The sequence below is a fragment of the Ailuropoda melanoleuca genome, chromosome 8 (assembly GCF_002007445.2).
Source record: "Ailuropoda melanoleuca isolate Jingjing chromosome 8, ASM200744v2, whole genome shotgun sequence".
In the NCBI taxonomy this organism is placed as follows: domain Eukaryota; kingdom Metazoa; phylum Chordata; class Mammalia; order Carnivora; family Ursidae; genus Ailuropoda; species Ailuropoda melanoleuca.
In genome coordinates, this window is record NC_048225.1 from 82560763 (window position 1) to 82587081 (window position 26319).

The 26319-nt window shown below is 37.3% G+C and overlaps 1 protein-coding gene across 3 annotated transcripts in view; it reads left to right on the forward strand.

Moving 5' to 3' along the window:
- AXDND1 (axonemal dynein light chain domain containing 1) overlaps positions 1-26319 on the forward strand; it is an 89940-nt gene that overhangs the window by 41832 nt on the left and 21789 nt on the right. For all 3 annotated transcript variants that reach the window (XM_034666782.1, XM_011220956.3, XM_034666783.1), the window contains 9 exons: positions 27-147; positions 1680-1781; positions 2875-3038; positions 4346-4418; positions 6481-6715; positions 10424-10625; positions 11447-11540; positions 16486-16685; positions 17688-17784. In XM_034666782.1, the coding sequence (XP_034522673.1) occupies positions 27-147; positions 1680-1781; positions 2875-3038; positions 4346-4418; positions 6481-6715; positions 10424-10625; positions 11447-11540; positions 16486-16685; positions 17688-17784 (1288 nt within the window). The remainder of the gene's footprint in view (positions 1-26; positions 148-1679; positions 1782-2874; positions 3039-4345; positions 4419-6480; positions 6716-10423; positions 10626-11446; positions 11541-16485; positions 16686-17687; positions 17785-26319) is intronic.

The window sequence follows — 26319 nt, forward strand, 5'->3', positions numbered from 1 at the left end:
TATATACCTTTTAATTTTTCTTTTAGGATTGTTGAAGAATACCATGACTTACACACATTGCAAAGAGGAAGGATGGAGAGTGATATTAAACAGTTAATGGCAGAAAGAGATCTCTGGAGCTCAGCCACATATGAATTGGCCCTAAAGGTTGGTTCATCTGGAATCATAACTCAGACTTCTTTTTTGACTGAATAAAGTTTTGTTTTATAATTTTCCATAATCTAGACAAAATTTTTAAAAGTGAAGGTGTATATTTAATTTATGAATAATGTAGCTGTTATGGGCCTTGAAAAAGGAAAGTAATGTTTTTTTCTTTTGTTTCTTCTCTCTTAAGTGCCTGGCTATTGCCCAGTACTTAAGGGCTCTTTTTCTCACTATAATCAATGAAGTATGAGCAAAATTTTTTTCTATTGTTTGTGAACATGTTAAAACTTTCAACTTTAATTTATACTAATAATAAACTAGGAAACATTGTTTGCATTTTTTCATACAGTGTAGCCATATTAGGATTATATGACTTCGGTTCTATTACCTTGGCATCTAAGATGACAAATGAGTTAAAATATGTCCGTCTGTTGGCCATTAATGTAATACTTTAGAGAAGTGGCATAGTCCTACAGTATTCTATTTTTCTGAAATGTTTGCTGGTGGTTGCCTATTCTTACACCTGGGACTTGGTGTTTACTAAGTATTAACAGCAAATTATGACACTCAACAGATTCAAACTTCTGTTTGATATTCCTCTGGAATAGTCAGACCTCATCTAGGACATAATGTTTCATCCTGATGCAGAATTTTAAAATGACATGTCAAGGGGAAACAATCATGACAGTAAATGTATAATATATATTTAGAGCTAGGCCTGTTCAGTAGGAATAAAGAAGAAGACAAGTGCGCTTCTTCACTCTAGAAGTATTTAAATAATAGAGAAGTGACCCATTGTAGTGGTTTCTGTGGAAAAATACCTTGAATTGGTGGTGGTTTGTATTAGCTCATCCCTAAAGGCCCTTCCAACAGGAAATGAATGACAGCTAGAATGTCACCTCCCTAAAAAAAGGACTTTGTCTCTTTTGTTTGTGGCTGTATGCACAGTGTCTGGAAGAGTTATTCGTTGAATAACTATATAATTGATTCAGTATACAGTGGTTCTCAAAGTATGGTCCAAGGACCCCCTGGGGATACGTGAGACCCTCTCACAAAGTGAAAACTAGTTTCATCATCATATTGAGATGTTATTTACCTTTTTCACTCTCATTTGCACAGGAGTGCCTAAAAATACTGTTTATGTTAACATATAATAGATTTATTGTTATGTTTAAGTGAATTAACAAATATATATTTTAAGTAATTTCAGTTTTAAGTTTCAATACAGTGAATATCAGATAGATATAATGCATATAACCAAAGCTCTTTGGAGTCTTCACTAATTTTTAAGAGTGTAAAGGGGTTTTGAGATCCGGTTGCTTGAGAACCTCTGCTATATATTTCAGTTTGATTCCAGTTTAGTAGTTTTAGAAAACATGAGTTTATGATCCAAATTATCTCATGATTTAAACAAGAAATTGTGATTGAATTAATGATTCAATGAAAAATTGATATATGAAATTGGTTTGGGTTTAGTAAATCACAGTGGTTTATTAACGTCTTAGATTCCTCATTGTAGTACTTTTTTCAAATAGGTAATTGAAAAAAATAGAGTCATATTGGCTAAAAGACTTTACCTCAATGAAAAAGGTTGGAATAAATATGCTAAGCATTTCATCATACTGCTATCAACCAAGGTAAAGTTCAATTCACTGATGTTATGGGAAAAGAGACTCTGGCCTTTGAGGGTTGAAACTACAAGATGCCTTTCCTAAGTTTATAGATTAGATTTTAGATATAGTTCTGTATTTGTGCTTTATTGCGAGCAGAATGAAAAATCTAAGGAAATGTGAATAAATGCTCTTCTTTATATTTGTGTTCTAGCCTAATTAAAGCAATTTAAGCAATTTATCTAATAATACTGTAAATGTTATTTATAGAATTATTCCATTTTTAATATTTAAGCTAAAAAATGTAAGTAGCTGTGTTCTTTGAAATAGTGGTATTCTTGATGCATTTTATGCAATTTTATGCGAAAATTCAATGATCACACTTGGTTGAAAAGGAGAGAAGTGCCATTTAGTGTGTTTCTAGAGTCATACCATATACACTAGTCATTTCATTTCATTCTTATAACAATCCTGTGAGATATATATTAGGGTCTTTATTTTATGGATAAGAAAAATTAATCCCAATAAATTTTTTTAAAGATTTTATTTATTTATTTTGGCAGAGAGAGACAGCCAGCAAGAGAGGGAACACAAGCAGGGGGAGTGGGAGAGGAAGAAGCAGGCTCCCAGCTATGGAGCCTGATGTGGGGCTCGATCCCAGAACGCCAGGATCACGCCCTGAGCCGACGGCAGATGCTTACCGACTGTGCCACCCAGGCGCCCCAATCCCAATAAATTAAATAACATCCCATAAGGTTACATAGCCAATAATTGGCTAGGATTCACATTTGGTTTTGTTTGGCTTTGAAATTCCTGTTATTTCCAATGTACCACACTACCTCCCATGAACATCTGTGGGGAAATTGGGCTCATGTTGCAAAGGAAAAATGTCTTGTTTCCAATATTTTATGTACCATGGAAAATCCACCAGCAAAGGAACTGTGTGGTGTTACTGATGATATTTTGAAAGAGGAATATCTTCTCAATTTTGATCCATTTTCTATGGACGTCTCCAGTATTCCAGTATTAATATACTAATTAATAGTATTAGTGTATGCTAATAAGTATTTGTTATGTGAATAAGTGAACAAGTCATTTGATTCCATGCGTTATTATCTAGGACACTGCAGACCTTGCACTATTGCAGAAGTTGACACAGAAATGGAGAAGCTCAATGAATAAATTTAAAAAGGAAGTGGAACAAAATGAAGAGTCTACAAGGGAGAAATTGCAAACTATTAAGGATGGCCTTATCAAATGGCAGGAATTCTTCAGAAATGATGGGTGGGTCTACAAGAATCTTGTTTTTGATTATACTGTGTCATGTCTGATAACTCAGCCAATTCTTTCTTTCTTTTTCTCTGCCTCTCTTTTCTCTTGTGATGACTCTAACATTGATTTGGTTGGGCAACTAGCAGCCCTTCCAAGGTTGCAGGCCTGCTAGGGGTTTTGTGGTTTCTAGTGCTAACCATCTCTGTGGTCCAACCTGCTCCTTCTGCCCACCTGCTGCTGCCTCCATTCTGTTCAGCTGTTTTTCTTTTCTTTTTTTTCTCTTCTCTTCTCTTCTCTTCTCTTCTCTTCTCTTCTCTTCTCTTCTGTCTTCTTAAAATCACATCAACTTATGTCGTTATTATTGGAGCCCCTGAATCTCTAGACGCGTCTGCACATTTTGCAGGTAGTGCATATGCAGAGAAATAGAATTAGCGGATGGCTGTTATAAGGTGATGGATTTTGATTGGATGTTATACTTTGTAACAGAGAAATCTGACATGGACAAGATTGCCTATAAGGTAGTTAAGTCAAGGTAGAATGATTAAATTGCAGCCAAAGTTAGTGGGAATCTGGACTTTGAATGCAGGCTTGATTCTGTGATTTCTAAGGGTTTTTTTTTTTTTATTACTTTAAGATGCTTTGTCTATTGAGGAAACAAACATGTGTAGGTACCATTTCCATTTCAAATTGAGGGCAATGGTTTCGGTTTTTCAGATCCTCTAAGGTGTCCGAGTTAGCAGAGTTGGAAGTTCTGGAAGCTGAAGCTGGAACATATCCAAGCTGTGGGCTGCTGCCATCCCTGTTTCTACTGTTTGCTGACTCTTAGCTTGGAGGAGAGTACTGGTGGGGCAGGGATTCTCATTTCTCTTTCTCTTCAGAAACTTCTATCAGAGCTTTCTCCCTGTGAGACTTCAGAGATGTTAAAGGAAACTTTCTTACCAAAAGTTGGGGCTCCTGACCTAAATGTTGAGTCTTAATTATTCATTAGGCTTCCCTCCTATTTATAAATTGTTTTGTCTGCTGTATTCATCAGGAATTACTCTTAAGATGATCTAATTTTGGATGGCAAAGACCCAGAGACCACCCTTTTAATTCTTGCGTGTCCTCTGACCCTGTAACTTGATTGCTCAGGGCTGGTTGGAGGCTGAAATTATATTTACATTTGCAGATTTTAAGATGAATGCCTATGAGGATAGAAGGCATGTTTGAAAATCAGTCAGGAGAAACCTAATATTGTTCTATAGTGTATGGACTCATGACTTTCTTTGTTTATCCATTGTTCTAAGATCCTGCTTTGCTCCTTTTCCTTCTTCCAATAGAAAAGAAATTTCATCTCCTAGTAAAGAAAATATACTCGAATCAGTTATTCCAGACTTCACGCAGTGGCAAAAGGTAAGACTTTCTAATAAACTGTTTGGTAAGCAAAATTCTGTTTGTAAGCTTGCCACTTGTCACTTACAACTGAGTCACACCTCATCCTTTCAAAATGCCATACTGCATTTTATGAAAACAAAGAAAACAGCAAGATTCCAGGAGCTTTTAAAAATGCACTTAAATATTTTATTTTCAGTTCTATTTTAGATTTTTGAGGCAAATAAAGTTAGGCTGCCAGGTAAAACTGGGAAAAGATACTTGGGTGGCAGTGAGGGTAGTTCTGAATATCTCCTCTAATTGTCAGATATAAGTGACATTTGTGCCTCTCCTGTACCTGCCTTCTGTCTTAAGGACAACTTGGACTTTTAAACTTTATAACATCTTTTTAAAAACTTGTGGTACAGCATATACATAACATCACATTTACCGGCTCAGTCATTTTTCAGTGGATTGTTCAGGGGCATTAAGTAAATTTATATTGGTGTGCACCGACCACCACCATCCATGTCCAGAATTTTTTCATCATCTTAAACTGAAACTCTACCCATGAAACAAGAACCCCCTCTATTTCCTCCTCCCCCAGCCCCTGGCAACCACCATTCCACTTTCTGTCTCTCTAAATTTGACTATGCCAGACACCATATGTCTGGAATCACAGTATTTGTCCCTTTATGATGGGCTTATTTCCTTTAGTATAATGTCCTTAAGGCTCATCTGCTTGGTCGCCTGTGTCAGGATTTCCTTCCTTTCAAAAGCTGAAGAATATTCCACTGTAGGTGTATATTACACTTTGTTTATTAATAACATCTTAAAAGAGTTTGAGCTTTGAAAATAGCTTCCATTAATCAAGTTACTATAATGTTATAGCAGTCTGACAAAGGAAAACATGTAAAATATCGAAATACCTCCAAAGCGAGTATCAGACTCATGACCTGATGAAGTCTCCTCCAGATCCCAGGAATCTGTTTTCTTGTCTTCTGGAAAGATGGGAGCAGAATATTCTCAGAATTGAAGATGTTTGTTGTCCTGTTTATATATAGCAGGTTTAGTGACTTTACTGTTTATCTGGCAATTTTGACATTGCATAGATAAGACTGAAAAACAATCATGCTGCTTTATTTCATAGGAATAATAATAATTCACATTCATTAAGCACTTACTCTGTCAGGCTGAAGGTGCTTTCCACACATTATGGTACTTACTCTTCACGGCAGCCACCGGACGCGGGTTTTATAATCCCCATCTCACAGATGCGAAAGGGAAGCTTAGAAATGTTAAGTCACTTGCCTAAGTTGTCTATAAGTGGTAAGTGGTGGAGTCAGAATGAGTCCGGGTCTCTCCACCTCCAAAATCCTTGCCCTTAATCGCTCTGCTACATTGCTTCCCTGTGCTGATTACTCTTTTTGAAGCATGGGAGATTTGTTTGCATTATCCGAGTCACAAATAGGTAAATTGCACTTTGTTATAGGACTTGGACTCTAGGCTAGACAAATAAAACATAGCATATACATTCTAGCAACTTTCCCAGTCCAGTGGGGATCATGTAAACAGATATGTGATCTCCTCACCAAAGCAGGTAGCTCGGCTCTCTGGTCCGTATTTGCTTGTCATTCATTTTTACCTATACAGCATGTAATATAATTATTTTCCTCTGGTAAAATATGGGTTATCTTACAGGGTATTATAATTAATTTAAATTCACTTTAATTTTTTTTTAAGATTTTGTTTATTTATTTGATAGAGAGAGAGAGAGAGAGCACAAGCAGAGGCAGTGGCAGGCAGAGGGAGGGGGAGAAGCAGGCTCCCTGCTAAGCAAGGAGCCTGAGGCAGGGCTCGATCCCAGAGTTCTGGGATCATGACCTAAGCTGAAGGCAGATGCTTAACCGACTGAGCCACCCAGCTGCCCCCACTTTAATTTTGAAAATAAAATTATGTCATATGAAAAAATTGTATGAGCAAATAATAATAGGATATATAAATAAAATAATTGGCCATCACTGGGAAATAAACATCTGGGTAGACTCTGATGAAATCATTAGTGAATAATAGTCTAATTTCCTCACCCCGTTTCATTCTCTAGATGTTGAATGAAGATAAAGACAAGTATACTGGGGATTTGCTAGTGTCAAAATATGATTCTCTCAAGATTATTAAACATTTACAGGAAAACTGGACAGATGTTGGGTTTGCGATATTGAATCGCCATAAAAGTATGGAGGGGGAGATGCCACCAGAGCAACAGCACATGAAGGAAATTGTGAAAACCATAGGAAGACTCTACAAAGAATTTGAAATAAGAATAAATGGGGATAATGGTAAGAAAGAAACAATGACATGTTGCTTGACATTATAAAGCATTTTAATAGTGATTATTATTTGTAATACAAGTAATATTTAAAATATAAATAATGTTACATATGGGTTTTTTTTTAAGATTTTATTTATTTATTTGACAGAGAGAGAGTGAGTACATAAGCGGGGGAATGGGAGAGGGAGAAGCAGGCTCCCTGTTGAGCAGGGAGCCTGATGTGGGGGCTCGATCAGGACCCTGGATCACCTGGGATCACGCCCTGGGCCGAAGGCAGACGCTTAACCGACTGAGCCACTCAGGTGCCCTGTTACATATGGTTTTAAAAATCAAGCAAAATAAAGCATTGAGTTCTGCCTTTTTTTTTTTTTTTTTTTTAATCAGGGAGAGAGAGAGAGAGAGAGCACAAGCAGGGGGAGCAGCAGGCAGAGGGAGATGCAGGCTCCCAGCTGAGCAAGGAACCTGATGTGGGACTCGATCTCAGGTCCTTAGGATCATGACCTAAGCCTAAGGCACATGCTTAACTAGCTGAGCCATCCAGGTGCCCCTGTGTTGTTTCCACTTTTTGGCCATTATGAATAATGGTAATATAAACATTTGTTTACACATTTCTGTGTGGAAATATGTTTTCATTTCTCTTAGGTGTATATCTAGGAGTAAAATTGTTGGTCAAGTAGTAACTCTAAGTTTTTGAGGACTGTCACACTGTTTTCAAAGAGGCCGGATCATCTTATTTATTTTTTATTTTTTAATTTTTTAAAAAGATTTATTTATTTATTTGAGAGAGAGAGAGCACAAGTGGGGTGAGGGTCAGAGGGAGAAGCAGGCTCCCCGCTGAGCTGGGAGCCCAATGTAGGACTCCATCGCAGGACTCTGGGATCATGACCCAAGCAGAAGGCAGACGCTTAGCGACTAAGCCACCCAGGTGCCCGAGGCCTGATCATTTTAAAACCCACCCCCAGTGTATGAGGCTCTGATTTCTCCACATCCTTGCCATCACTTGTTATTTGACTTTTTGATTCTAGCCATACCAGTGGGTGTGTAGTAGTATCGCATTATGGTTTTGATTCATGTTTTCCGATCACTACTATGTTGAGCATCTTTTCGAGGCTTAGTAGCCATTTGTATATCTTCTTTGGAGAAACGTCTATCCAGATCCTTTGTCCGTGTTTTAACTGGGTTTTTTGTCTTTCTGTTATTGAGTTGTTAGAGTTCTTTATATACTCTAGATAAAGTGTTTTTTCCAATATATGAACTGTAAATATTTTCTTACTCTTGGGCTGTTTTTTCATTTTTTGTTATTGTGTCCTTTGCAGTGCAAAAATTTTAAATTTTGATGAAGTCCAATTTATCTATTTTTTTCTTTTTTTGTTTGTGCTTTCAGTGCCATGTCTTTGAATCCCTTGCCAAATTTAAAGTCATGAAGTTTATTCTTACGTGTTCATCTAAGAGTTTTGTAGTTTTTGCTCTTATATTATGGTATTGGCCCATTTTGAGTTAATTTTTATATATAGTGTGAGGTAAAGGCTTCTTTTGCATGTGGATATTCAGTTACACCTCTACCATTTGTTAGAAAGACCATATTTTCCACATTTAATGGTCTTGACACTCTTGTCAAAAATTAGTTGACCATGCATGTTTGGGTTTATTTTTGGACTTTGAGTTCTATTCCATTGATCTGTATGTCTGTGCCTTGTGCTAGTACCAACTGTCTCGATTACTGTTGCTTTGTGGTAGATTACTGCCTGTTTTCTTCTAGGAGTTTTATGGCTTCAGGTCTTACATTTAGTCTTTAATCATTTTGTGTTTATTTTTGTGTATGGTGTAAGACAATCCTCCAATTTCATTCTTTTGCATGCAGCTGTCCATTTTTCCCAGCACCATTTATTGGAGACTGTCTTTTCCCCATCATATATACTTGCCTCCTTTGTCATAGATTAATTGACCATATAAGTGTGGGTATACTTCTGGGCTTTCTATTCTGCTCACAGTTAATTTTAAAGTCCGTGCCTGATAATTCAGTACTATCTGGTTCTCCTATAGGTCTTTTTAAATTGTCTGTATTTTGTCTTGACTCATAAGAGTCAATTATTTTCATATTCCTGTTTCTTATTGATGTTGGACGTTGTGTATGAGAAGTTCTAGAGATAATTTGAGACTCTGGATGATACTGTATTTCATGAGAATGATGACTTTACTCACTGCGTCATGTGTTACTTAAGAATCCTTCCCAGTAATGGGGCGCCTGGGTGGCTCAGTCGTTAAGCGTCTGCCTTCGGCTCAGGGCATGATCCCAGCGTTCTGGGATCGAGCCCTGCATCAGGCTCCTCCAATGGGAGCCTGCTTCTTCCTCTCCCACTGCCCCTGCTTGTGTGTTCCCTCTTTCGCTGGCTGTCTCTCTTTCTGTCAAATAAATAAATTAAAAAAAAAAAAAAGAATCCTTCCCAGCGAGGCTGCCTGGCTGGCTCAGTCAGTAGAGCATGTGACTCTTGATTTCAGGGTCATGAGTTCAAGCCCATGTTGGGCGTGGAGCCTACTTAAAATAAAAAAAAAAAAAAAAAAAAAAGAATCCTTCCCAGTGAAGTGTTTAGGCAACCCTCGTCCATTGACTGGCACTGTTGTTCAACATAAAACTACTTCCATTGGGAAAACACAATCTTAATTACTATAGCATCAGTAATGTAGTTAGAGATAAGATGCTAATACTTCCCCATGAAAATATATGGTGGGCAGAGAAAAAAATGAAATAGTAAAATGGTTTAGAATAAATGAGGAAGTCAGAATGATGAATGATAGTGAAATTAACAGATCATTTTGAATACTCATAAGAGATCAAAGTTTACTGATGAAGGCAGTAAAATATTTTCATCAAGGACAAGAAGAAGTTTGCTTTTTAATTCTCTTTATAAATTTCTAAGATGGGAGCATTTCTTTTTTTTTTTTTTAAGATTTTATTTATTTATTTGAGAGAGAGAAGGAGAACACAGAGGGAGAGTGAGAGGGAGAAGGGGAGAAGCAGACTCCCCACTGAGCAGAGAGCCTGATGTGGGACTCAATCCCAGGACCCTGGAATCGTGACTTGAACCGAAGGCAGACACTTAAATGACTGAGCCACCCAGGTGCCCCTAAGATGGGAGCATTTCATTTCTTATTTTGCAAATGAGATAAGACAAAGGTATAGAGAGGGTATTTTGCCATGATTTCACAGTGAATTGGCAAAAATTAGGATCCAGACTCAATCCTTGTTCAGACCAAAACTATAAGCTTCATGAAAACCTGAACAATGACCTAAAAAATGACTCAAGTACTATTCTCATTTCTGTTATCAACTATCCTATAATCACAAAGAAGCTGTTTATCATCATTGTCTTCTTAACAAAATGATTAAGTGAATTAATGCCTATTATAGAAAACTGTAATTTGTGGTTTCTGAGTTTAATGCATTTGGTTCTCAGCTGAGAAGCCAAGAAACTTAAGATTATAAACCGTCATCAAATAAATAGTCCATCAGTCAGAAAAGCACTGACTGCACTGTGCTTATTCATGAAACATTTGTTTAAGAACTACTCTTTGCAAGATTCTCTGCTAGGCAAACTGTAGAATAATAAAAAGATGAAAAGAAGATATGCCCCGCCTTTAGTATTTTTATAATTTATTATTGCAATGGTAGACTTATGAATACTTTTAAAAGTTAGTACTTTTCTCACTTTTCTAGGTATCTCTAAAATTCTTTCAAGTTTGGTTGGTTCTCTAGAATTCTGTTCTTTCAAGTTGGCAAATGCTCTGGAGTTTCCCGAAATGCTTCAGGAAGAATTCGAAGGACTTAATGAAAAAGTTAATGAAATGAAATCTCAGTTGGATGCATTGATAAATGTTATTGGTACCGTTCCTCAGTATATGGATGTGGATTCTGGCCTGTAAGTTCCCATAGCTTTCTGCTGGACAGAAGGGAATCCCCACTTCTCAGCTGCATTTTCCCAGTACCTAGCCTCAGCAACAGGTGACTGGGGTCACATAGGAAGTCTTGGAAGTCTTTTGCCTCCCAGGAACAGAGCCCTCTGACTAGGAGCTGGAGGGGGAGGGAGGGAGGGATTTCTGTGTTCTTGGCTGTAGTAGCCTAGAGTGGAGTTTCGGCCTCACTGAGCTGAGAGTGGCAAGAGGGGGAGTAGTCTAGTTTTAAATACTAGGCTCTTCTTGCCTTTCTTATTGAATTTTCATAGATTGTCTTGAACACACGTTTCTTCAGTTGCTCTCTGGCCTTAGGACGTTTGCAGAGGCTTTCACTGTTTTAGTTTAGTTTAGTTTTTTAAATAATTCTCACCAGCTTCAGTGGGGGGCGTGAATCAACTTTGCTTCTCACACTTTCATGTTGGAAACTGATCTCTTGAGAATTTAAAATTCATTCTTCTCACTTTGTGGTCTCACTGCCTAGAAGTGAATGTAAAGGGTATGAGTGTGAGTTTTTACAGTATAGAACTAGCACTGAAGGTAAGATCTACGTTGTCCAAAGTGCATCATGCCAGTTGCTACCTGCCCAGGGTTGGGAAGGCTGTGATAGGGAGCAAGCCAATATACCAGGTAATTCAGGGCTTTGATTCCCCTTTCCCTGAATTCCCAAATAGTTGTCAACACCTACATTTCCTAGACCCGGACAAATAAAACCCTTTCGTTTAGCTGATAGTTAGACTTTTACACTCTAAGCATATCTTATATTTATTTTACTTGATTTTTCCTTCAGGGTACTCCAAGCACAAATATTTAACATGATTCAACAATGGCTTTTGAAGATAGGCAATGAGATTAACAATGGTAACATTGAACTTCAGCGCCATGTATGTACTTGTAGGGGTTTGTGAAATTATATTTTGCCTTGGCTGGGAGTTTTTTCAAGGAATGGCTAGGTCATGCCTATCCAACTGAAGCAGGAAGTTAGGAGGGTGAAATGGGAACTTCTGTGATATAATTACTCAAATGATTTGCAGGGATTTTTAAATGTAGTATGTTCCTGCATTTGAAATGAAGTTTCAGAGATGATCAAAAGTTTTGAGTTCTAATTATTATCTTTAGTCTTTACTCACTATACTGATTTTTCCCTCTTAATAGTATTAATCTGGAATGTGAACATTTTAAGGATTTATGTTGGTGCTCCTGCCTGGCTGAAGGATTACAGAAACATGATATTAGGAAGAAACACAAGATGCCACAATACTATTAGTCTATAATTTTTAGAACAAATAGAATTGTTCTGCAATTCTGAAGAACTCAACTTGTGAACTTTTTTTTTTAAGATTTATTTATTTATTTTAGAGAAAGAGAGCACACACATGAGCAGGGGGAGGGCAGGGGGAGAGGGAGAGAGAATCTCAAGCAGACTCCCTGCTTAGCACAGAGCCAGACATGGGGCTGGATCTCACGGCCCTGAGATCATGACCTGAGCCAAAATCAAGAGCCAGACGGTCAACTGACTGTGCCACCCAGGCACCCCTGAACCTGTGGACTTCTTAACCAGCACAACATGAAATAATAATTTCCAAAGGCATGGTTTACTACATTTACTTCTACCATGTAGTCTTAATTATAATCTAGAGTTACACAGGAATCTCTTATTGTAATTAAACTTACTTTGCAAATATTTGATCTTACAAAATTGTTAAAATGAACTTAATTCACTTAAATATTGCTTAAATTAGAAATTTGAGGAGCGCCTGGGTGTCTCAGTCAGTTAAGCGGCTGTCTTCAGCTCAGGTCATAATCCCAGGGTCCTGGGATGGACCCCTGTGACTGGCTCCCAGCTTGATGGGGAGTCTGCTTCTCCCTCTGCCTCCCTCCCCCCACTCTGTTTACTTCTCTCTTGGTCTCTCTCTCTCAAATAAATAAATAAAATCTTTTTTAAAAAAAGAATTTGAAAGGCAGAGACTGTGATGTAATATGGGAATGCTATTTACAAAGCATTACATTATATCACAGTCTATGAATATATTGTAAACATATAGACACCAAGAGTTGAGGAGCAAATATATAAAGACTAGAAGAATGAATCCAGGGGATCCCCAGACTTAGGAGAAATTTCTATAACGTGGAAGACAACCAAAATTAAGAAAAAGGGTAGCAGAGTACTGTCACATAATGAGACTAAATAAGTACTTATTGAATGAAGTAAGGAAGAACATTCCAGCACTGTTGTCTTATGGTATTGCTACATTAACCCCTTCTTTGGTAAATACTCAGTTTACTATTGGGTGTTTATCTCCATGGAATCATTTACTCAATTTTTTATATTATGGATTTCAGTCTTTATAATACAGCGTTATTTAGAAAGTGCCTTAATATAGCTCTACTTTAACACTACGTGATGATATTATAATTAAAGTGCGTAGAAAACTTGCAAGATTATAAATTCCTTGAGGAACTGTGTATATCCATATTAACTGCTATAACTATTTAAAAATGAAAAAGCTTGCTTTTTTTCCACCCACCATTCATTTTCCTTTCTGATTCATTTTCTTACCTTCAGTTTTGTTTTGTTTTTTCCTTTACATAGGAACTCCATCTACTCTGTGCTGCTTGACAGGCTAAAACACTGATCCTCACACCCTTTTCACCACGTGTCTGTATCAGCAAAGAAAACTTTGTTGTTCCTAACTTACATGTATAAAACACATACAGACAGTGAAACAGGATGAAGTAAACAATGCTTTAAGATAAATTTAGTGATAGTTAAAAAACGGATGTGAGTGAACAGGCTTCATAATTTTTTATTATCACAAGTTAAGACTTAGTGATAAAGTCCTTTGAAGGTCAGCTTCAGCTCTAGCTTTTAAGAACTGTCATTCTGAAATGACAGCTCACAAAGAAACACGAATTGAAATTGAAGAAGTGCGTTATTGACTATATTTATTAAATAATACTACTCATCCTTTAATTCCATCAGTGTTATGCAAGGGTTTCTATTAAATTGACTAGTAAAATTTTCCCTCTCCTGTAATGTCATTCAGTTGTTCTTGCGGACATTAGACGATGGAGCACTTCTACATTTAAAGAAAAGATTCTCAGCCAGCTGAAACACTTAAATTGTAAGATTTTAGAACAATTAGACACTTATTTCCAGATTTTCAAGTGTATAAGTTTGAAAGTTTTAAAAAGCGAGCTATGCCTCATTGTTAGCAGCAAAATCATACCAAGATGGAAATTCTTATCCATTTTAAAATGACCTGTCCATAATATGAATTTCTCTGACTCATTATTAAACATCACTTATATTTTGAAGGGACAAATTAAATATGATTTTAAAAAATCAGCTAGAAGGTGGCTAAGTATCTACTTGTCATCCCTGACAAGATTAGTGAATTTGGAACAAGTCTTTTCATAAAAGAAAATCACTTAATTCATTAAAATTTCTCTTACGAATTTTGTACCAGGATCACAGTAAACCTCTGGTTTATTATAAAACTTATCATACATACTCTCTATCTAATTACAAAGAATGCTTTCATATCTTTGAGAAAGTAAAAGATATACTTTTGTGTTTCATTTGATCCTAATTTTAAATTCTCCTATGAACTCTTGCATGCCCTAGATTCTACCATTTAATCTCTCCAATATAACTCTAAAATAAAGATAACATGTTTCTGTTTGTTTATTAGGGATGGTTCAAGGATTGATTAATATTTTATGTAAGCACAAATGAGTCTTTCAATGAGAGTATAATCCAGGCCATTGGTATAGGAAAGAACAGTTAGGAATGTATTTACTTTGAGAAGCAGCAGGGGCATAGTTTGTGAATGTGGGGGGAAAAACCTTAGAAATGGGATAGCAGTCTTTTTAAACCATTCCTCAGGAAGAGTTGCCCTTTTCCTGGTGTGTTAATTGAGGTGTAAAAATACATTCCTTAACACTACTTTAGGTCATTAACAACCTTTCCTTCTGAGGCGGGGAGCTTGGGTTTTACTACCAGATGGGCTACCAAGTTTGATTTTTATTTGTCCATTTAACAAACATCTATTAAGCACTTAGTTCTTTGCCAAGTACTGTGTGTGGTTTTGAGGGATAAAATGATGGCCCGTGTGTTAAAGAGACGGACAGGCTAACTGAAGTCACAGACCGTTGTAATAGAAATGTACCAAGTACCATAGAAATGTGGGGAAAGGAGCAAATTAAAGCCAGTGGAAGTTAAAAAGCCTTCTCAGAGTAGGTCATGTTTAAGCCTAGAGAAGAGTACTGAGGAACTCACCAATAGAGAAAGGGCATAGAGCATTTGAAGAGTATGGTGTGCTTGCCGTTTGCATTTCATGAAGTTTTCTGCTTTTGATTTCTGGGTCCCAGCCTCCGCAAATAGCATAATGCAGAGGTTCCCAAGCGTAATTGCTTGCTGCCCTTTGTGCCTCAGTATTTTCATACTCCTAAACCAAAAGAAAGACCTCAGAGTCCAGTTGATTAAGTAGGTAGGTTCAAACAACGTTCTAAATATTTCTGTCCTAGTAGCTTAGAAACTGTTTGAAAAAGTAGCACGTTAAAACAGTTAAACAAGGAGGCATTAGACTGGGGTAGCTCTTGTGTCCGTGGTAGCCTCTATAAACGAACGAAAGCCAGAGTCCACGCACTTGAGTCTAAGAAAACAAAACTCAGGAACTGATCATAATCAACCAGATGTTCTTGATTACGAGAAAATGAAACTCAAGAACAACTATCACAACAGCCAAAGAATGAAATTTTCCCAAATAAGGCAAACATTTGAGTCATAGTCTATTATAAATAATTTCTTTGCTCTGCTTTAGCATCTTCTCTATTAAAATCTTTTTCCTGGCCCCTCCTGCAGGCCCCTAACCGTTTTTTTGGTTTTGACCCTGCCTGATTTCTAATCACTTACTCAAATAAGCTTTGTAAAATTTAATGTATTTTTTTAATTTATTTTTTAAAAAATTATTTATTTTGTCAGAGACAGAGCGAGTGAGCACAAGCAAGGGAGCGGCAGGCAGAGGGAAAAGCAGGCTCCCCACTGAGAAAGGAGCCCAAAGCGGGACTCGATGCCAGGACCCCGGGATACTGACCTGAGCCAAAGGCAGATGCTTAACTGCCAGAGCCACCCAGGCATCCCTAAAATTAAATGTCTTAATTTAACTTATTAGATGTACATACATTGGAAAGAAAAAGAACCTTTTATTTTATTCTCCTCTAATCAAAATTATTTACCAATGGAACGTATGTACTTGGGCACTGTACAACTTCTCTAACCTTGGAACCAGGTTGGACAGTGCCACCGTCAGTGCTTATTGTACCTTGATTTTCCAAGTACTTGTCTTTTGTTTTTGTTTTTGTTTTTTACTACACAACCATCAATAAAACCAGCTTTGCAAAGGTAAGATGCCATCAGAAGTGATATGGTGCATCTAATGTTGGAACTGTGAACCATGTCACATTCGTGCTGTGCTGATAGATGTCACACATCACTGTTACTTCCCTCAAGAGTTTAAAAACCCAAGGCATCCTTGAGAGTTTGCTGCAGAGACTTTCGATGCCTTGGTACACAATTGGGGAACGCAGCTTTAATGGGTTAATACCCTTGACCAAGCTACAGAGGCGGAGGGTAGTTTAATGTCGTATAGTGAACAACAGAAACAAAGGTTACCCTAGCTGAGTAGTGATGATTTGATGTCATTAAGAATGAGAGTATTGTTAAAAGTTGGGCACTGGTGTGATTTCTATTTTAAAATTTGGTATGGTTTTCACTGTTTGATTTATTTAAAATGGGTCATTTGTATTGTAATCATTTTTTAACAGATGGATGAATTGCATATATCTATGATCCAGTGGATGGTAAGCTTGCTGATTTTAATGGTGCCTGACTTTACTGACCAAAACACTCTCCCAAATTTGAGGATGGAAAGTGCTGAGAAACACGATCTAGGAGTTGCAAAGTTAGAGCTAGACGCGATTGCACTGGCCAGAAAGTTGGCGCAATATTCCAGCTATTTGAGCAGGTGAAACTATCTGGTTGTTTACTGTCTTTTTGAAGATTAAATGTGACATAAAGCAGAGGGGATAAGGTCAGGGAGGTAGCAGCAACTAGTTTCAACACTGCCCAATTGAAATACATGATTTTAGTGTTTTCCCAATGGCTTTAGAATTCTTTTGAACACAATGTTACCATAGGTACGGTGGGAAGTATATGTGTATATACATATATATGTATATATATACATATATATACATATATATATATGTATATATATATATATATACGGGAGTGAGAATTAGTAAAAAGAAAACCTAATTAACCCAAAAAGGCCCACTTGCTTGCATTAATAAGATATATCTTGCATGTTTGCACATACTGGGGAGCATTTATGAAGAAGCTTGTACTTCTGTGTCATTCCATGCAAAACTGAATGTACACTTATATCTCACTAAATATGTTTGGTTTCACTGAACACCAACTGAAACATCTCTTTTTTAAAAATTTTATTTATTATTTTATTATCTATTTGAGAGAGAGAGCAAGAGTGGGCAGGGGGAAAGGGAGAGGGAGAAACAAGCTGAGCAGGGAGCCTGATGCAGGGCTCCATCCCAGGACCCCGAGATCATGACCTGAGTTGAAGGCAGATGCTTAACCAACAGAGATACCCAGGGGCCCCAAAACATTTCTTTAAAAAATTCCAACTGAAAAACCGTCATATCTGAAAAACTAGAAGTTTCCTACCAAATAAAAATGAGGTCTGAAAAATTGTAATTTATTAACTAGGAAGTACGTGTCGCTAGGATTGCTTCAAATTCAGGAAGTAGCTTTTATGATCTAGCCTTCATTTCCATTCAATGTTACCAGTGGTCAAGAGTGAGAGGAATGGAGGGTGAGAAACTGAGAGACAGATTATTCTCAACAGTTTAATTATTATGGTAAACTTCCACTGTATCAGGATTTAAAACATTTAGAAGAGGAACCAACAATAATAGGTCATGCTGTGTGTGTGCTTTTCCCCCCCCAGTTGTTGCAAAGGGCTGGTGACAGCTATGGCTCTGAATAAAGCAGGTCACTTAGAAAAAAATCCTGCTAAGGAACTTCGGGAGCTGGATGAGATGAAGGTAATAACACTATCTTCCCCTTACTTTTGTTTCGTTTGTTTTTAGCAGACTTCTTAGGTTGACTTGATTTACAACAAACTACACATATTTAAAGTATACAATCTGATAATTTCTAAGTTATGGATACACCCATAAAATGATTATGACGATTAAAAAAAGGAAAATTATCGAACACATTCCAAGTGTCCCTGTACCCCTTTGTCATTTCCCCTTCTAGCCTCATCCCCTCCCAGGCAATGTCTGATCCACTTTCTAACACCAAAGATTATTCTTCGTTTTCTAGAATTTATATAAATAGAATTACACAGAATGTATACTTTTTTGGTCTGACTTCTTCGACGAGGCATAATTATTTTGAGATTCACACACACTGCTGCTTTGATTAAAAGTTCATGCTTTTTTTAGTGCTGCGTAGTATTTCATTATAGGGATATACACTATTTATCCATTCTCTGTTGATGGGCATTTGAATTGTTGCCGTTTTGATGATTACAAACAAAGCTTCAATGCATATTCATGTACATATGTATTGCTTTCATTTCTCTTGAGCAAATATCTAGGAATGGAATGTCTAAGTCACATGGTATGTGTGTGTTTAACTTTTTAAGAAACTGTCAAACTGTCTTCCAAAATAGTTAAGCTATTTTTCGCTCCTGCCAGCAGTGTATGAATATTGCAGTTGCTTCACTGCCTCACCAACTTGATGTGGTCTGCCATCCACAGTGGGTATTATCTGGGCATTCTGTTGTGTTCTGTTATGAAACTGTCTTGAATACTAAAATTTTTTAATTTTTGAAATTCAGTAGTATATCCTCCAATTTTTTTTCCCCAAAGATTTATTTACTTGAGAGAGTGAGCAAGAGAAAACAGGAGCTGGGGAAGGAGCAGAGGGAGAGGGAGAAGCAGGCTTTCTGCTGAGCAGGGAGCCCTACGTGGGACTCGATCCCAGGATTCCGGGATCATGACCTGAGCTGAAGGCAGACGCTTAACTGACTGAGCCACCCAGGTGTCCCTGTTGTTCTTTTTCAAAATTGAGCAGGCCTTTTCTTTCACCCTCCATTCCTCTCACTCTTGACCACTGGTAGGTCCTTTTCTTTCCATATATGAAAATTTTAAAATTAGCTTATCAATTTCTCCAAAAAACCCTGTTGGGATTTTGATTGTGATTATATTTTATCTATTGATCAACTTGTGAAGAATTCACATCCTGACAGTATTGAGTCTTTGGATCTGTGAATATGGTATATTTCTTCATTGACTTAAGTCCTTTATTTCTTTCAACAATGTTTTATTGTGTACAGGTCTTACACAACAGTTTTTAGTGTATAGGTCTTACACATCTTTTTTTCCCTAAGATTTTATTTATTTGTTGATTTATTTGAGAGAGAGAGTGCATGAGAGAAAGAGCATGAGAAAGAGAGAGAGAGAGCACAAGCAGGGGGGGGAGTAGAGGGAGAAGCAGGCTCCCCGCTGAGCAGGGAGCTCAGTTCGGGGCTTGACCTCAGGACCCTGGGATTGTGACCTGAGCCGAAGGTAGACGCTTAAACAACAGCCACCCAGGTGCCCCTACGCATCTTTTGTCAGATTTATCCCCATGTAATACATATTTTGGTACTATTATAAGTGTTTCATTTTTTTAAATGAGTGATTCATTTGTAATTTCAATTTCTGATTATTCGTTGCTAATATATAGAATTATAATTGATTTTTAAAAATATATTGATTTCATATCCTGTGACCTTGCTGAACTTAGTTACTTTTTTAAAGCAGTTTTTTTCCCATTTAGTGTCTTTTAGACTTTTCTTTGTTCACAGTCATGGCATCTGAAGACAGGAGCAGTCTTATCTCTTCCTTTCCAATCTGTATGCCTTTTATTTATTTTTCTTGCCTTTTGTACTACCTAGACTCTCCAGTACCAGTTTGAATAAAAGTGGTGAAAGCTGATATCTTTGCCTTGTCTGTCCTAGGGTGAAAGTATTTCTTCTGTCATCTTTAAGTATAACTGTCTGTAGGTGTTTCACAGATGCCCTTTATCATAAGGTTGAGAAAGTTCCTTTTTAGTCCATGTTTGCTGAAAAAACTTCTTAAAGGTTTTTATTTATTTATTTGAGGGGTCGGGGGGAGAGCCAGTGTGTGAGCAGAGGTGGGGAGGAGCATAAGGGGTGGGAGAGGGAGGGGAAGGAATCCCAAGCCAACTCTGTGCTGAGCATAGAGCTTCATATGGAGCTCGAGCTCCTGACCCTGAGATCATGACCTGAGCTGAAACCAGGAGTCTAACGTTCAAACAACTGAGCCACCCAGGCATAAACTTTTTTAAAGTCAAAGATGAATGTTGTATTTTTTCAAATCCTTTTTTGCATCCAATGAGATTGTCGTATGAGTTGTGTTTTTTAGTTTTTTAATATGGCGAATTCCAGTAGTTCCCCCTTATCCACACTTTCACTTTCCACCTTTGTGGTTACCCATGGCCGACACAGTCCAGCACAATAGGCGATCCTCCAGCTGAGGTAGCGTCACTACGTCAGGAGCAGCCTCATGCTGTCGTACTGCCTCTGTCACTTCCCTCCCTTCATCTCCTCATGTAGGCGTTTTATCATCTCACATCGTCGCAGGGGGGTGAGTACAGTACAGTAAGATGTTGAGAGAGAGCACACTCACATACTTTTATTACAGTATATTGTTATAATTGTCCTATTTTATTATTTGTTATTAATATCTTACTGTGTCCTTTATCGTACATATGTACATAGAGGAAAAAACATAGTTTATATAGGGTTTGGTACGATCTGTGGTTTCAGGCATCCACTGGGGGTCTTGGAACATATCCCCCATGGATAAAGGGGCAACTAGTGTACATTGATTGATTTTTGAACTGAGCATTAAACCAAACTTGAATCCCTAGAATAAACCCCACTTGATCATAATGTATTATCTTTTTTATATGTTGCAAAATTCTGTTTGTTAGTTTTGTTTAGAGTCTTTGCATTGATGTTCATCGAGGGATATTGATTATGTGGTTTTGTTTTCTAATACCTTTGTTTGGTTTTGATATCAGGATAATGCTGGCCTTAGAATGAGTCTTCTATTTTCTGAAACAATTTGTGTAGAATTGTCCATTATTTCTTCCTTAAATGTTTGGTAGAACTCATCAGTTAAGCTGTCTGGGCCCCGTGGGAAGATTGTAAATTACAAAAATAGAGCAGTTCATATAAAAGGCTATCTAATTTCCTCAACAGATTCAAAGAAATTTCTTTATTAGATATAAGGCTATGATTTTTTTCTTCTTGAGTGAGCTCAGTGGCTTTGGTTTTATAAGAAATTTGTGATTTCACCTCACTTGTTTAGTTTATTGACATGGTTGTATTATTCTCCTATTATCCTTTTAATAATGATAGGATGTGCACAGTCTCCTTCCTCTTATTGAAAATTTGTGTCTTCTCTCTCTTTGTCCTCATCAGTCTACAAAAAGAGTTACCATTTTTCTTGATCTCAAAAACCAGCTTTTGGTCTCATTTGTTTGCTTTATTTTTCTGTTTTCTACTTCCTTAATTTCCAGCCTGGCCTTTATGATTTCCTTTTTTCTACTTCTTTGTGTTTAATTTGCTCTTTCTTTTCTAGTTTCATAAGGTATAGCTGAGATCATGATTTCCTATTCATAGACAGTGGACCTGTCAAAAACAGTGGAATGGATAAATATATTATGGTATATAAGGACTGGCATATAGGGTGCAGGTAATATTCCTCTTTTCTGGCCTGTGTGATGTTTAGATGACTGTTCTTACTAAATTCTACATATGTATTTCATGCCTTATATATGGGATAGGTCTCACTGTTTTTAAAAAATAGGTTGTAAAATATTTTATGTGCACCATCTTACTAATTTCAAAATCTCCAGGAGATGGATACTTTTCTAGGAAAATACAAATTAAGTAACATTAGAAGGGTAAAATTGGCCAATTTTCAGAGAGGAAATGGATGCATTGATTAAAAACAGAAAACAAAAAAACACTAAAAATTTTCCCTGGACTCCATAGATAAGTGTCTTCAGACTTTCAAGGAACAGGTAATCCCCATACTATATAAAAAATTTAAGAGCACAGATAATGACCAAAAGTTTTCGCAGTGTATTTCATATAGCTGGCAATGTTTTAAAAAAAATTCCAATAACTATAGGGGAAACAAACCTCATAAATATAGTTGCTGAATCCAAATTTTAAAATACCAAATTCTCATTCAGTAGAAAATTAAAATAATAAAGCACTGAATATTTAGGGTACATGTCAGGGGAGTAAGAATATTGCACTACTTGAATGTGGTTATAGATAGATTTCACTTTTCATCTAGGAATTCAATGTCTCAGTTTTAATTTGGGTTCTGGGAAAACCTCTGTTTTTCACAACAGACTAATATGCCTCTGAACTGAACAATCTCTTGGAGCTTGTAGCCCTCACTGTGCATTTAGAAATGTGCTCACATCTGCTCAGGCCTGCTGCAACTAGCTTTTGCTGCTACCCACCCCCAGATGTGGTGGAGCTCCGCTACCCACCGCCAGATGTAGTGGAGCTCCTGGTCTGGGGAAGCTGGATCTGCCATAGACAGCAGTCAGGATTCACGAACCTGTTCTGCAGTATGGCTTAGTTCTCATTTGCTTAAACAGGGCTAGAGCTCTGTGAGCTGAGACCATGTTTCCAGTTAAGGGCAGTTTCAAAATGAGGATTTCAGGATGTTTGAGGCGTACCTCCCCATTAAAGTTAAGACTATAGCAATAATGTGGGGATATTGCTGTGAAGGGCCTTTTCTGAGGGGACCATGGGAGACCTGTATAAAACCACCCACATCATGAAATTTTGTGAAAGCTTCATGCAATAAGCCATTTATTGCCTGTTCCACCCCAGGCCATGACTAGAGGTCCATGACCTGACCATCTCTTTGAGAACCTACACTTTCCACCAGGCTACTTAGGTCTTCTGTTAAGCTCTTCCCCACTTACTAAACCATGAAGAGTGGAAGATGGTCCTCTAGAGAAGCCTCATCTAACGTAGGTATCCTGTGATGCTGTGTGGCTTGTGCCGTGTTCCAGCCACATTCCAGCCCTTGAAGAACAACATCTTGCCAACCTACTGGAGCGATGTTTGGATGATCTTAGTGATAGTTTCCCACAATATAATATTTCTTGGGCTCCTTTCCAATAAATGAGAGTTGCATGATACTGGACAGAATTCTGGAGTGGGAAACCTCTTAGGTAAACATCTTTTGGATTTTGATCACTCTTACTGATGGTTCTTAATCAACTCTTCCACCATAGCTGCCTAGATAAATTACTTCTTTAAGAAGTCTCGGGGATTACCTACTTTCTCAAGACATTGAGATTGTCCAGCAACTAATAATTCTATTTACTCACCATCTGATCTCGGCATATCTTGATCCGGTCTGATTCTTAATAACTCCATTACCACCATAGTCTCACCACTAGTACCTTATAAAAGACAATCTCTTTTAACCTTTTCTTTCTCCTGCTTTTGATCCTCTACAATAGGCTTAACATTTAGGACCATCCCTTGCTTCCTAACTCCTTCTTTATCCCAGATGTGAATTTTAGTGCTTTTACTTTACACCAGATGCATTTATTGACACAGCTCTGAATTAGGCTTTATCAGGATTAAATAAGAGTATTGATGGAAGGAGATCTGTATGTTTTGATTAATAACAAAACTGTCTGGTCTAGAGTTGGTCAAAGGTGATGTTGAAGGTTTTGAAGGAAAACTTGCTTAACTCCATAGATTATAGTAACACTTTCATCAAAAGAATCCTACTGATTTTTTTTTACCCCCATCAGAAGTCTTATGGCAGTATTCTCAATATCTGAGAAGTTTATAAGAAAATGACTAGTTTCTGGTTCACAGTATGCGAATTCAGCTAGAAAATAGTTTACTTCTCATGAATGATGAATTAACTCTGAAGAAATGAGATTTCAAAAATATTGTTACTATTTTCAAAATTAACTAATTCTTTGTTCTAGGTAGAATCAAGTTAAATAATATATCCTTCAATTTTGTAGTTGGATGGATCCTTAGGGGCAGTGGTGTGATGGAGATTTACAAAGGCAAGCAAGAGCTGACTGTGCACCCATTCCCAGTTCCAAATTTAGTGATGACATATTGAATTGATGAATACCATTGAAATTGCCACGGTGAGAGTGTATATGCCATGGAAATCAGCAAATGCTACAAATTAGGACCCACCCCACAAGATGGCTTTCGCCAGTTCTCTACTGCATAAGGGTCACCTATAGTAAACCAACAATCTCATTTTTTTAAAAAGATTTTATTAATTTATTTGGCAGAGCACAAGCAGGGTGAGTGGCAGGCAGATGGAGACGGAGAAGCAGACTTTCCATTGAGCGGGGAGCCTGATGCGAGGTTTGATCCCAGGACGCTGAGATCATGACTTGAGTCGAAGGCAGACGCTTGCTTAACTGACCGTCACCCAGGCACCCGCAAACTCATTTGTTTTTAATACATAGAAGACTTTTAAGGATTTACTCAAGAAGTCAATTATATGAACTTAGGACTAGAACCCAATACTTTCACATCCCTTGTTTGATCCTCTTTCTGAAATGCAATAGGACAACATCCTAACCCTTGAATCAAGAATTGAAATTTATCAGTGACATTAATGAAGCTGTACTAAACTTACTCTACCCCCATAGGCTTCAGTTTCCCTATCTAGAACATAAGGTTTTAGATTTGATTTCTAAAATTTTTTGGCTCTGACGTTTCATAGTAATCCCACAATTAAAATTAAGTCAATAATGAGAAAAATGTAAGACATATTACAGTTTTTTATGGTTGATTTCCGGAACCTAAAGTGGGTCATTGTTTCACCACACAGTACAGTTTTTTGATAGTTAAAATGACCAGATCTCCATCCCCAGAGAAGATAATGTTTCCTAGTTTCCTCTGCTGTCTCTTTTATACACTGAAGCCAGATCTTAGCTTTAAGAGATCTTGGTTATGGAAATGTAGTATTATAGGTGGATGCGACCTGCTATAGACCTTTCCTGTATCTCGCTATTTAAGGGTGAGAACATTTTCCAAAACAGTGCTGCTCCCTCTGCTGCTTCTTCTTCCTCTTTTTTTTTTTTTTTTTAAATAGGCTCCACACCCAGCATGGACCCCAGTGTGGGGCTTGAACTCATGACCCTGAGATCAAGACCTGAGCTGAGATGAGAAGTCAGATGCTTAACTGACTGAACTACCCAGGCACTGCCCCCAAAACAGTGCTTCCAGTCTTTATTTATTTATTTTAATGTGGGCAGGGGAGTAATATTTTTGTAGTAGTTAGAAGTCCATACCACCCGGATTAGAGTCCAAATGCCATGTTTAGCTATATATATGACCTTGAGCAAGATGTTCAACTGCTCTGTTCTTCAGTTTCTTCATCTAAAAAATGAGAATAGTAGTAGTACATATTTCCGTTCTCATCACAAGAAAAAAATTTTTAACCATGTATGGTGACAGATATTCACTAGACTTATTGTAGTGATCATGTTGTAATATACACAAATATTGAATCATTATGTCGTTCACCTGAAACTAATGTTATTTCTTTTGTGTGTGTGTGTTTGTTTTGGGGTTAATACATTTTTAAAAATTTTAAATTTTTTTAAATTAAATTTTTAATTCAATTCTAGTTAACATACAGTGTTATATTAGTTTCAGGTGTACGATATAGTGATTCAACACTTCCATATATAACCTGGTGCTCATCACGACAAGTGCCCTCCTTAATCCCCATCACCTATTTCACCTATTACCCCCACCCACCTCCCCTCTGGTAACCATCATTTTGTTCTCAATGTAATGTTATTTCAGTTATACTTCGTAAAAAATAATAGCATATATTTCATACTGAAGATCAAATGAGTTACTATTGCACATGCTTAGAACAGAATCTGGCATATAATTAATGCCATGTAAATGCGGGCTATTTTTATTATTATTGTTATGCAATCCCAGTTGACCTGGTCAGTTGCGAACCATTTGTTGGGACAGACTGCCCGTAATAAGTCCAGCAATCTTTCTTCATCATGTTTTATGGCACTTCACTGCTCCTTGTCCCCATACGACCCAGATCTCAAACAAAGAGGTGATATGATTTTAGGTCTGTATTCATAGAGAATCATTTCTGCACAAATCTTCAAACTGAAGATTTCAAATAACAAGTTAATTGAATGGAGTTGTATTTAGAGGAGTCGTACTTAGTAGCTCCTCAATGGAAATGAGTGAATAAATGAGTTGGTATAGTCTGATTTTTTCTTTTTTTTTTTCATTTTTCTCTTGCTTTTCTTTCTTTTTTTTTTTTAAATGATTTTTTATTATATTATGTTAGTCACCATACAGTACATCCCCGGATTCTGAGGTAAAGTTCGATGCTCCATTAGTTGCGTATAACACCCAGTGTACCATGCAATACGTGCCTTCCTTACCACCCATCACCAGTCTATCCCATTCCCCCACCCCTCTCCCCTCTGAA